The sequence below is a fragment of the Gekko japonicus genome, unplaced genomic scaffold, assembly GCF_001447785.1.
Source record: "Gekko japonicus isolate JY-2015 unplaced genomic scaffold, Gekko_japonicus_V1.1 scaffold5053, whole genome shotgun sequence".
Lineage (NCBI taxonomy): Eukaryota > Metazoa > Chordata > Lepidosauria > Squamata > Gekkonidae > Gekko > Gekko japonicus.
Genome location: NW_015167206.1, coordinates 27,385 through 38,501, shown reverse-complemented (window position 1 = coordinate 38,501; position 11,117 = coordinate 27,385). Strand labels below are relative to the sequence as shown.

Genomic DNA, 11,117 nt, shown 5'->3' with positions numbered 1-11,117 from the left:
GGTTCTCCCAGATTAGAGTCCGCGCATTTAACCACTACACCAGAAGAAGAAAAAGAAGGAGAAGAAGAAGAGGAGGAGGAGGAGATTGGATTTATACCCCGCCCTTCACTACCCAAAGGTGTCTCAGAGCGGCTTACAAACTCCTTTCCCTTCCCCTCCCCACAACAGGCGTCCTGTGAGGTAGGTGGGGCTGAGAGAGCTCTGACAGAAACTGCTCTTTTTTCAAGAACAGCTGTGCCAGAATTATGGCTTGCCCAAGGTCATGCAGCCAGCTGCAAGCGGAGGAGTGGGGGAATCAAGCCCTGGTTCTCCCAGATTAGAGTCCACACACTTAACCACGACACCAAACTGGCTGTGTAGTGGGCCTTAACTGGCAGAGGGGTGGTCCTTCACCAACTTTCTGACTTCCCTGCCGTGTCGTTGGGAGTGCTGTAAGTTTTGCGGACATTTTTTTTAAAAAAACCCCAAGCACTGGCATAACAGGTAGCTGGCAATATCCGCACAGAGCGGCATGTTTACCCTGGCGAAGCCGGACCCGGCTGGACTGTCGTCCAGGCTGTTGGGGGTAGAGGCCAGCTCGTGCTCAGAGATAGGCTGGTATCAAAGGGCGCCCTTATCTGATGCATGCACAGGGGCACATTGTCTCTGCCCGTCTGCCCGTGTGCTTATTTTAGCCCGGGGCTGGCACTGCCTGCCTCCCGCGCCAATCACCAGCCTTGCAGAACTGATCTTAGAGCTGATCTTGCGTTTTTTTTGGACAGTTGCATCATTTGAGACTCTCTGCATCTGAAGGTCTCGGTTGCGTCATCGTACAGTCGAAGGCTTTCGGTATCGTGCCAGAGGTCAAGAGCTGGTTACGGGTTTCCCACTGCTGGGCTTCTACGTGATGAAGCTTTATAGCCAGGGTGGCAAGAACATAAGAGAGAAGCCAATGCTGGATCAGGCCAGTGGCCCATCCAGTCCCACACTCTGTGTCGCACAGGGGCCAACAATACCAGGGGCCATCAGGAGGTCCACCAGTGGGGCCAGAACTCCAGAAGCCCTCCCACTGTGCCCCCCCAAGCACCAAGAATACAGAGCATCACTGCACCAGACATAAGAACATAAGAGAAGCCAATGTTGGATCAGGCCAATGGCCCATGAAGTCCAACCTTCTGTGTCACATAAGAACATAAGAGACGCCAATGTTGGATCAGGCCAAAGGCCCATCCAGTCCAACACTCTGTGTCACACAGTGGCCAGAAATACCAGGTGCCATCAGGAGGTCCACCAGTGGGGCGAGGTCACTAGAAGCCCTCCCACTCTTGGCCCCCCCAAGCACCAAGAAAACAAAGCACCGCTGCCCCAGACATAAGAACATAAGAGAGAAGCCATGTTGGATCAGGCCAGTGGCCCCTCCAGCCCAACACTCTGTCACAGAGTGGCCAAAAGTACCCGGTGCCATCAGGAGGTCCAGCAGTGGGGCCAGGACACTAGAAGCCCTCCCACTGTTGCCCCTCCCCAAGCACCAAGAATACAGTGCATCACTACCGCAGCCGGAGAGTTCCTATCTATACCTTGTGGCTAATAGCCACTGATGGGCCTCTGCTCCACATGCTTATCTAATTCCCTCTTGAAGCCGTCCGTGCTTGTAGCCGCCACCACCTCCTGTGGCAGTGAATTCCATGTGTGAATCACTCTTTGGGTGAAGAAGGACTTCCTTTGATCCGTTCTAACCCGACCGCTCAGCAATTTCATGGAGTGCCCACGAGTTCTTGTATGGTGCGAAAGGGAGAAAAGGACTTCTTTCTCTCCCTGCTCTATTCCAGGCATAATCTTTTAAACCTCGATCATGTCACCCCTCAGCCGTCGTTGTTTCTCCAGGCTAAAGAGCCCCAAGCGCTTTAACCTTTCTTCATAGGGAAAGTGTTCCAGCCCTTTTATCATTCTAGTTGCCCTTTTCTGCACTTTCCCCCCAATGCTATAATATCCTTTTTGAGGTGTGGTGTAGTGGTCAAGTGGCATCCGGCAGTAATGTCCCTTTCCAGAAACCCTTCCTTGCCGGCAGGTTATTTAACAGCACGAGAAGTCCCTCAATACTGAAGAATATTTACTCTGGCGTGCTTCAACGTTCTGCCCTCAGCCTTTGTGGAAGGCAGATACCTCTGTATTCCTCATACACAATGGGTGCGTCCCTGCCAAATGGGAAAGGTTGGGACTGTGGAGCAGGTATCAGTGCACTGTTCCTATTATTGTGACTTTCGCTCACGATACAGCACGCCAGTGTTAGTAAACTCCCCAGGAAGATCAGAGAAGTTCTACATCTCCCTGCCAGTTTGGTGTCGTGGTTAGAAGCGCGGACTCTAATCTGGGAGAACCCGGTTTGATTTCCCGCTCCACATGCAGCTGCTGGTATGACCTTGGGTCACTTACAAGTTCTCTCAGAGCTGTTCTCTCAAGAGCAGTCCTCAAAAGAGCTCTCTCAGCCCCATCTACCTCGCAGGGTGTCTGTTGTGGGGAGGGGAAGGGAAACGGAGATTGTAAGCCGCTCTGAGACTCCGAGTGAAGGGTGGGGTATAAATCCAATCTCTTCTTCTTCTTTCTGATCTTTCTTCAGAAAGAACTTGCAATGTCGCAAAACTTTGTACGAGAGCGTGCAGATATGCAAGCAGACGGCTAAGTCTTTAGAGAAGGCTTGGGCTGTAATGACACCTTTAAATTCATTTGCTGATCTTAGTATTGTACATTGCAAGGATCTGACCTGATTCTGTAGCGAAATAAACTGAACTGAATGAAGAGTGTCAGAGACCCGGGTTCGAATCCCCACTCGCACCACGGAAGCTCGCAGGGTGACCTTGCGCCAGGCAGTAGTCTTTTCAGCCTAACCTACCTCACAGGGATGTTGTGAGGATAAAGTGGAGAAGGAGGAGGTTTCCTGTTGCATCATAACATGGCAAGGCTTTAGATCTTGCTCCAGAGGATGAGGTCAAAGCGGGTTAGAGGTTTCCCACGGCTGGGCTTTTTTGTGATGGAGCCAGACGTGAGCCCAGCGTCTCACTTGAGAGCTGGGACTGGGGTTGCCAACTCTGGGTTGGGAAATTCCTGGAGATTGGAGCGTGGGCCTTGGGGAGGGGAGGAGTACCCATAGGGTCCATCCTCCAGAGGAGCTGTTTTCTCTACGTGACCCAACTGTTGCCATCTTGGAGATCAGTTGTGATGCCGGGCAATTTCAAGCCCCACCTGGAGTCTGGCAACCCAGGTTGAGCCCCACCATCCGTTTAGGGGGCAGTAAAGTCAAACCAGGGGGGCCGCGGTGGCTCAGAGGTGAAGACGCTGAGCTGCCGACCGGAAGGTCGTTCGTTCGGCAGTTCGAGACCCGAGTGCCGCGTGACGGAGTGAGCTCCTGTCTCCGCCCCCTGCCAACCGAGCCGTTTGAAAGCAAAGAAATTGCAAGTAGATAAATAGGTACCTTCCGCTGATAAATAGGTACCACAAGAGAGAAGAGATCCGCTCCCTCTTCTACATGACAGTCCTTCAGATACTTGAAGACTGCAATCATGTCCCCTCTAAGCCTTCTCTTTCCCAGGCTAAACAGACCCAACTCTTTCAGCCTGTCCTCATAAGTCTTGCATTCCAACCCTCTCACCATCCTGGTTGCCCTCTTCTGGACACGCTCGAGCTTCTCAACATCCTTCCTAAAATGTGGTGCCCCAAACTGGACACAGGACTCCAGGTGAGGCCTGACTAGAGCAGAACAGAGCGGAACGACCACCTCCCATGATCTGGACACAATGCTTCTGTTCATGCATCCTAAGATTGCATTCGCTTTCTTCGCAGCCACATCACACTGCGGGCTCATGTTTCGCTTGTGATCAACCAGAACACCCAGGTCCCTTTCACATGTGCTGCTGTCAAGCCAAGTCCCTCCCATTCTATATCTGTGCCTTTGATTTTTCTGTACCTAGGTGCAGGACTTTGCACTTATCGCTATTGAAATTCATTCTATTTGCCACGGCAAAGCAACAGGCACGGAGAAAGACAGGTTGGAACAGAAGCCTTTGATCGTGTTCACCATGTTTTTATGGCTGAGCAGTCTTTTTCAGGACTTTGCACTTATCTCTATTGAAATTCATTCTATTTGCCACGGCAAAGCAACAGGCAGGGAGAAAGACGGGTTGGAACAGAAGCCTTTGATCGTGTTCTTTTTCTTTCAAATGGCCCCCAGTAGGGGATTTTTTATTTGCATCCTTCCTGAGCTGAGACAAAAATGTGTGAGCCAGAGGCTAAAAAACTGTGAGCTAGCTCACACTAATTCAGCTTAGAGGGAACACTGGTTGGAGGTCACATACAGCTTGTAAAAAGTTTGCTTAGCCATGGTAAAAAGCTTTCTTTAACATTGAGAGTGATCATTCATCTTCATAGCTTGCGAAAACTTCCCAAGAAATCTGACTATATGAAGAGTAATCCAGGAGAATCGCTATTTAACTTAGGCCCAAATTTCAGAGAACAATGGCATCTCATTTAACCGTTATTTCCCCCTCCACCATTAAAAGCAAAATAACTGCGAGTCTCCCTCAGTAGATATTACACAGTCTCATTTTCTCTTCCATTGCTGTTTTCCTCTTTCTTCTCCCCTGGTTAACCATTATTTTTCCCTCCACCATTTAAAGCAAATTAACAATAAGTCTCCCTCAGTAGATATTACACAGTCTCATTTTCTCTTCCATTGCTGTTTTCCTCTTTCTTCTTCCCTGTGCCGCCACCTTGCTGTATCAGGAACTGGCCATCTCAAAACAAAGTCCCTTCTACTTTTTCCAGGACTGTTCCGCTTAAATTCTTGCCTTCAATCATAGGGGTCTCGTTCCAGTTTGCTTTTCACTGCCCGGCTTGAAGAGAGTCTCGTCACCTTATTGCCCATCAGACTTGATCAGGATATAACCACGGAGCAGTCTGTGGTGGCTTCTTCTTAACGCAGACGGAGCTTTTTCGCACCCCTCTCGCCAGGGCAGCTGGCAGGCTTGTGTGTCTTCAGGCGTTTGTGTCCATGGGATATTTTGCGATGGGAGTTTCTCCCCGGTGGCTTCCCGGGCACACCTGTTGCTCCCCAGGAGACCTTCCACCTGCTGCAGGTTGCCGACTGGGCTCCCGAAGGAGCCGGTGCTAAAAATGGCACGGCTGCCAGTTGAAGGGGCGGGAGCAATGCTCCCTCTAAGCTGTGGAGTCTTGTGAGCAAAAATTCTACTTTGTGAGCTACTGGCATTAAAGTTGTGAGCGAGCAATTTGACTACTGAACAAAGAGTGATTGACACCTGGAACTCACTGCCACAGGAAGTGGTGGCGGCTACAAGCATGGACGGCTTCAAAAGGGAATTAGATAAGCATATGGAGCATCTTTTTCTTTTCTTCTGACAATAGCACCTCCTAAAGGAATAAATGCATCTTGTTCTTGCATTGGAGAGTTCAGTTTGTAACCTAGGACTTGCTTGTCCTCAGTGCACAGAAATTAGATCAATCTGATACCTTAATTAATTAATTAATTAATTAATTTTATTTATACCCCACCCTCCCTGCGTGCGAGAAATGATCTCAAAAATATTTGAACACCTTGTCTTAAAGTATTGTATTAATCATGTTAAAATAAAACGTTCCATAATCAATTTTTTTTCTTTTCTGTTTTCAATTTTTCGGAAAAAAACAAAAAGGCTTCAGGAAAAAAATGGGAAAAAAACGGCTTTCCCCCCGAATTTTTCCAGTTTTTTTCTGGGCCGTCACATCTCTAGTCAGGAGCAATGCTCCCTCTAAGCTGTGGAGTCTTGTGAGCAAAAATTCTACTTTGTGAGCCACTGGCATTAAAGTTGTGAGCGAGCGATTGGGCTGCTGCATCAGTCGGCTTGCTCTGGGGCCGCCACCCTTCCTGAGCTGAGATAGAAATGTGTGAGCCGGAGGCTAAAAAACTGTGAGCTGGCTCGCACTCACTCAGCTTAGGGGGAACACTGGTCAGGAGCAGGGGGGGGTTGGCCGTCTGACTGCCGCTTCCCTAACCCTCTTGCGGGGAAGGAGGGCACAAAGAGAGGACAGAAGGGTGGCGGCTTCCTTCTTAATTCCCTGTGGAAATCCAGACTCGGGGGTGGATTTAGATGCCGAGGAGATCAAGGAGTGGTTGTGGTTCCGCTTTCCTTCAACCGTCCTTTTTTAACAGGTGCGGGTCTGCTGTTGTTTTTATCCTGATGTACTTCCCCCGGGGAGGGGAGGGGAGGGGAGTTGGCTCAGGGGCAGAGCATCTCGTTCGGCATGCAGAAGGTCCCGGGTTCAATCCCTGGATTCTCCAGCTAAATGGACCAGGCAGGAGGTGATGGGAAAGACCTCTGCCTGAGACCCTGGAGAGCCATGGAGAGGGGATGTGGCTCAGTGGCAGAGCCTCTGCTCGGCGGAGAGGGGCTGTGGCTCAGTGGAAGAGCCTCTGCTTGGCAAGCAGAAGGTCCCAGGTTCAATCCTCGGCATCTCCAGTTGAAAAGGACCAGGCAGGAGGTGATGGGAAAGACCTCTGCCTGAGACCCTGGAGAGCCATGAAGAAGGGCTGTGGCTCAGTGGTAGAGCCTCTGCTTGGCATGCAGAAGGTCCCAGGTTCAATCCCCGGCATCTTCAGTTAAAAAGGCCCAGGCAGGAGAAGATGTGAAAGAGCTCTGCCTGAGACCCTGGAGAACTGCTGCCCAGTTAAACACCGCTGTCCTTGACAGAGTGACGAACCTTGTCCATATTGATGTTGCCTCACGGTAGCACACTGTCAAACAAGTTACATAAAATTATTGCACAGGGCGCAACATAAAATTATTGCACTCAGAGGATACACATTCTCAATATATTATGCCAATTTTAATAAATTCCCTGGGCCGATCGGAGCAATTCTGCACTACCCTCCTCCTTTCAGACTTTTCTGAGGAAATAACTGGTAACATAACAAAATATTGCATAATGGCATGTGCAGTATGGCAGCAGATAGTTAAGTCTTCAAATATCTAACCCCCTCTCACTGTGAAATGTATGTGAGAATGTGGGATTGTAATGGCACATACAAGTCCTTTATGTTGGTCTTGGTATTGTATGTGGCAGATTTTTATTGTTTTTGATTCATTTTTTTTTAGTAATACTTTTTGAGCTGATCTTCTCTCAAAATAAACTGAACTCTGCATGAAGTTATTGCACATAGAGTAACTTGGAGTTATTGTACATAGAGTAACTTGGAGTTATTGTACCTAGAGTAACTTGGAGTTATTGTACCTAGAGTAACTTGGAGTTATTGCACCTAGAGTAACTTGGAGTTATTGCACCTAGAGTAACTTGGAGTTATTGCACATAGAGTAACTTGGAGTTATTGCACCTAGAGTAACTTGGAGTTATTGTACCTAGAGTAACTTGGAGTTATTGTACCTAGAGTAACTTGGAGTTATTGCACCTAGAGTAACAAAATGGGAAATCCTTCTTTGTACCTAATTTTATTCCCTCTTCTCTCTCCTTCCTTCCACAGCTTTTGAAAACCCACAATTTATTGACTACTCGGAATTACATTTTGGGCTACCACCCGCATGGAATCTTTGGACTCGGTGCCTTTTGCAACTTCGGCACGGAAGCCACAGGCATGGGCCAGAAGTTTCCCGGGATCAGGCCGTACCTGGCCACGCTTGCTGGCAACTTCCGATTGCCCATTCTGAGGGACTACTTAATGTCGGGGGGTAAGAACTGAAGCCCCCCCTGCTGTCTAACTGGAGACCTTTTACTTGCGATTAAGACCTATTGAGTTAAATGATGCCACATCTTCCGTGGGTTCATTGCCTACTGTGTGAGATGTTAACCTGAGAGGGCCCACGTTCGAATCCCCGCTGCAGCCATGAGCTTGCCTTCATCAAGTCACTATCTGTCTGGGTCAATCTAGATGTCACAGTGTCAGTCTCGTACATTCCCGTTCACACGCAGCTGCCTGTTAAGGAATGCAAGGATGAAGGAAGGGTTGTGGGTGGGGTCCCGGAGAGAGACATTAAAAAGAAAAATAAGGCTTTGTCTCCTTACAGGAAGTTCTGATCATAGAGTTTCTGGCAATTCCCAGAGCTACCTGGAAGTGACGTAGTGTAGCTCTAGGAATCGCCAGGAACTCTGTGGTCAGAACTTCCTGTAAGTAGACGAGGCCTCATTTTTCTTTTCAGTGTTTCTCCCCAGGGTGATCTGCCGCCCCGGTTTCCGTCTGCCAATCGAGTGAGCATCAGCAGGCAAGGGCAAATGGGAGCTCTCGATGGCGGTCTCTCCCCATATGCAGGCAAACGGGAACCCTCGATGGAGAGGTCTTTGTCCCTTCTTCTCCCTTTCCTTGTTGTGCTTCATGGCTCCAAACATCTTACTCCGTGGGGCCCCAAGCAGCATAGGGTTGAGTGTGTCAGACAGTGACCCGAGGGACCCAGGTTCCAATCCCGGCTCAGCCGTGAAGCTCCCAGGATGACCTAGGGACAGGCGGCTTAACTGCCCTCACAGGGGCTGATCCCTTTTGGGGGTGGGTGGAAACAGCAGGATACAAATGTCCTTGGGTCGCCCGAATCACCTCCCAGCATCAGAGCCGACCCGGGCGCAAAACACTTCAAGCAACCGAGATCTGGCTCCCCTCGCCCCCATACGCTGCAAAAAGTTAACTGGATATCAACCCGCATGCAAGAGCTGCTACCAGTGTTCCCTCTAAGCTGAATGAGTGTGAGCTAGCTCACAGTTCAGTAGCCTCCGGCTCACACACATTTCTGCCTTCGCTCAGGAAGGAGGGCTCCAGAGCAAACTGATTTGTGCAGTAGCCAAATCGCTCGCTCACAACTTTAATGCCAGCAGCTCACAGGGTAGAATTTTTGCTCACAAGACTCCACAGCTTAGAGGGAGCATTGGCTGCTGCTGCCCTGAACAGCCCTCTAGAGAATCTCAGCATTCAAAAGGCTAGAGAATCTGAACAATGAGAAGAGTTTTCGGCTAAACATCAGGAAGAACTTCCTGACAGTCAGAGGGGTTCCTCAGTGGAACAGGCTTCCTCAGGAGGTGGTGGGTTCTCCTTCTTGGGAGGTTTTTCAAACAGAGGCTAGAGCCAGTTTGGTGTAGTGGTTAAGTGCGCGGACTCTAATCTGGGAGAACCGGGTTTGATTCCCCACTCCTCCACGTGCGGCGGCTGGGTGACCTTGGGCCAGCCATAGTTCTGTCAGAGCTGTTCTTGAAAAAGAGCAGTTTCTGTCAAGAGCTCTCTCAGCCCCACCTACCTCACCGGGTGTCTGTTGTGGGGAGGGGAAGGGAAAGGAGTTTGTAAGCCGCTCTGAGACTCCGAGTAGTGAAGGGCGGGGTATAAATCCAATCTCCTCTTCTTCCTCTTTTACCTCACAGGGTGTCTGTTGTGGGGAGGGGAAGGGAAAGGAGTTTGTAAGGCAGGAAGGGTTGCATCCAATGTTCCCTTTAAGCTGTGGAGTCTTGTGAGCAAAAATTCTACTTTGTGAACTACTGGCATTAAAGTTGTGAGTGCGCGATATAGATGCTGCATTAATTAGTGTGCTCTGGAGCCCTCCTTCCTGAGCAAAGACAAAAATGTGTGGGCCGGAGGCTAAAAAACTGTGCGCTTAGCTCACACTAACTCAGGTTAGAGGGAACGTTGGTAGCATCAGTGTTTAATTCTCGGGGCCCTTTCTTACACGCCCAGGGAAATGCCGGTCGCCACGTTGGGGTCAGGAAGCAATTTTTCTCCAGGCCAGTTTGGCCGAGGGCCCTGGAGTTGGGTTTTTTTTTGGTCATCTTCCGGGCATGGCCACTGGGTGTGTGTGTGGGGGGAGGTATTTGTGAATTTCCTGCATTGTGGAGGTTGTTGGACTAGATGACCCTGGAGGTCCCTTCCAACTCTATGATTCTACGATTCTCTGTTTAAAGGGCTAGAGACTCTCAACCTTTAAAGGACCACTTCATAAGAACATAAGAGACGCCAATTTTGGATCAGGCCAAAGGCCCCTCCAGTCCAACACTCTGTCACACAGTGGCCAGAAATACCAGGTGCCATCAGGAGGTCCAGCAGTGGGGCCAGGACACTAGAAGCCCTCCCACTGTTGCCCTCCCCCAAGCACCAAGAAGACAGAGCATCCCTTGCCCCAGAGCCCCTATCTATACCTTGTGGCTCATAGCCACTGATGAACCGACACTTCGTGTCTGGCTAGTTGCTTTTATAGGGCAAGCTGTCCCGGCACACGGTCATGTGGTCACGGTCAAAGCGGGGCTTTCCTTTTGAGCCCTGCTTTGCCGGCTGACCGGCTTAGCCGTTCGGCCTGAGGCTCTCCGCGGCCGCCAGAAGAGGACCCTGAAGGACCCCGGCTGGGATCAGGGAGCTGTCTGTGGCCTGTCGCTCTCTCTGCAGGGTTGCGTGAGGCCGGCAAAGGCAGAAAGGGATTCCTGGTGCGAAAAAGGGATCGCATCTCCGTCCCCTCGGAGACATGCCGGGGCTTTTTGGTGTGAACACCCCTCCAATGTGAAAGGGACCATCTGGCTTACATTCTCCCCCTGTTTGTGAATCTGGCCTTCCGTTGTAAGCCGATTAGCCTGCTTGGAAGGGGGCCGTGGAGGCTAAGGAGGGAGCGGCTGAGCGATCGGAGCAGCTGCCAAAATCCTCTGCCAAAGCCCCACATTGAACACGTACGAAAGCGGCCTTATCCAGAATCAGAACCTTGGTCCATCAAGGTGGGTTGTGTCTGCTCAGACTGGCAGCAGCTGTCCAGGGTCTCAGGCAGAGGTCTTTCCCATCACCTGCTGCCTGGTCCTTTTAGCTGGAGGCGCTGGGGATTGAACCTGGGACCTTCTGCATGCCAAGCAGAGGCTCTTCCACTGAGCCACGGCCCCTCTCCAGGGTCTCAGGCAGAGGTCTTTCACACCACCTGCCTCTTGGTCCTTTTAACTGGAGATGCCAGGGATTGAACCTGGGACCTTCTGCATGCCAAACAGATGCTCTGCCACTGAGCCACAGTCCCTGCCTATGTTTCTCCAGGGTCTCAGCCTGAAGTATTTCCCATCATCTACTGCCTGGTCCTTTTAACTGGAGATTATGGGGATTGAACCTGGGACCTTCTGCATGCCAAGCAGACGCTCTT

General features: G+C 50.4%; 1 protein-coding gene across 1 annotated transcript in view; it reads left to right on the top strand.

Annotated features, from left to right (window-relative positions):
• Window positions 1–11,117, top strand: part of DGAT2 (diacylglycerol O-acyltransferase 2) — a 28,738-nt gene that overhangs the window by 11,378 nt on the left and 6,243 nt on the right. Inside the window, exon 5 of the mRNA XM_015413164.1 lies at window positions 7,505–7,709. Coding sequence (XP_015268650.1) covers window positions 7,505–7,709 — 205 coding nt within the window. The remainder of the gene's footprint in view (window positions 1–7,504; window positions 7,710–11,117) is intronic.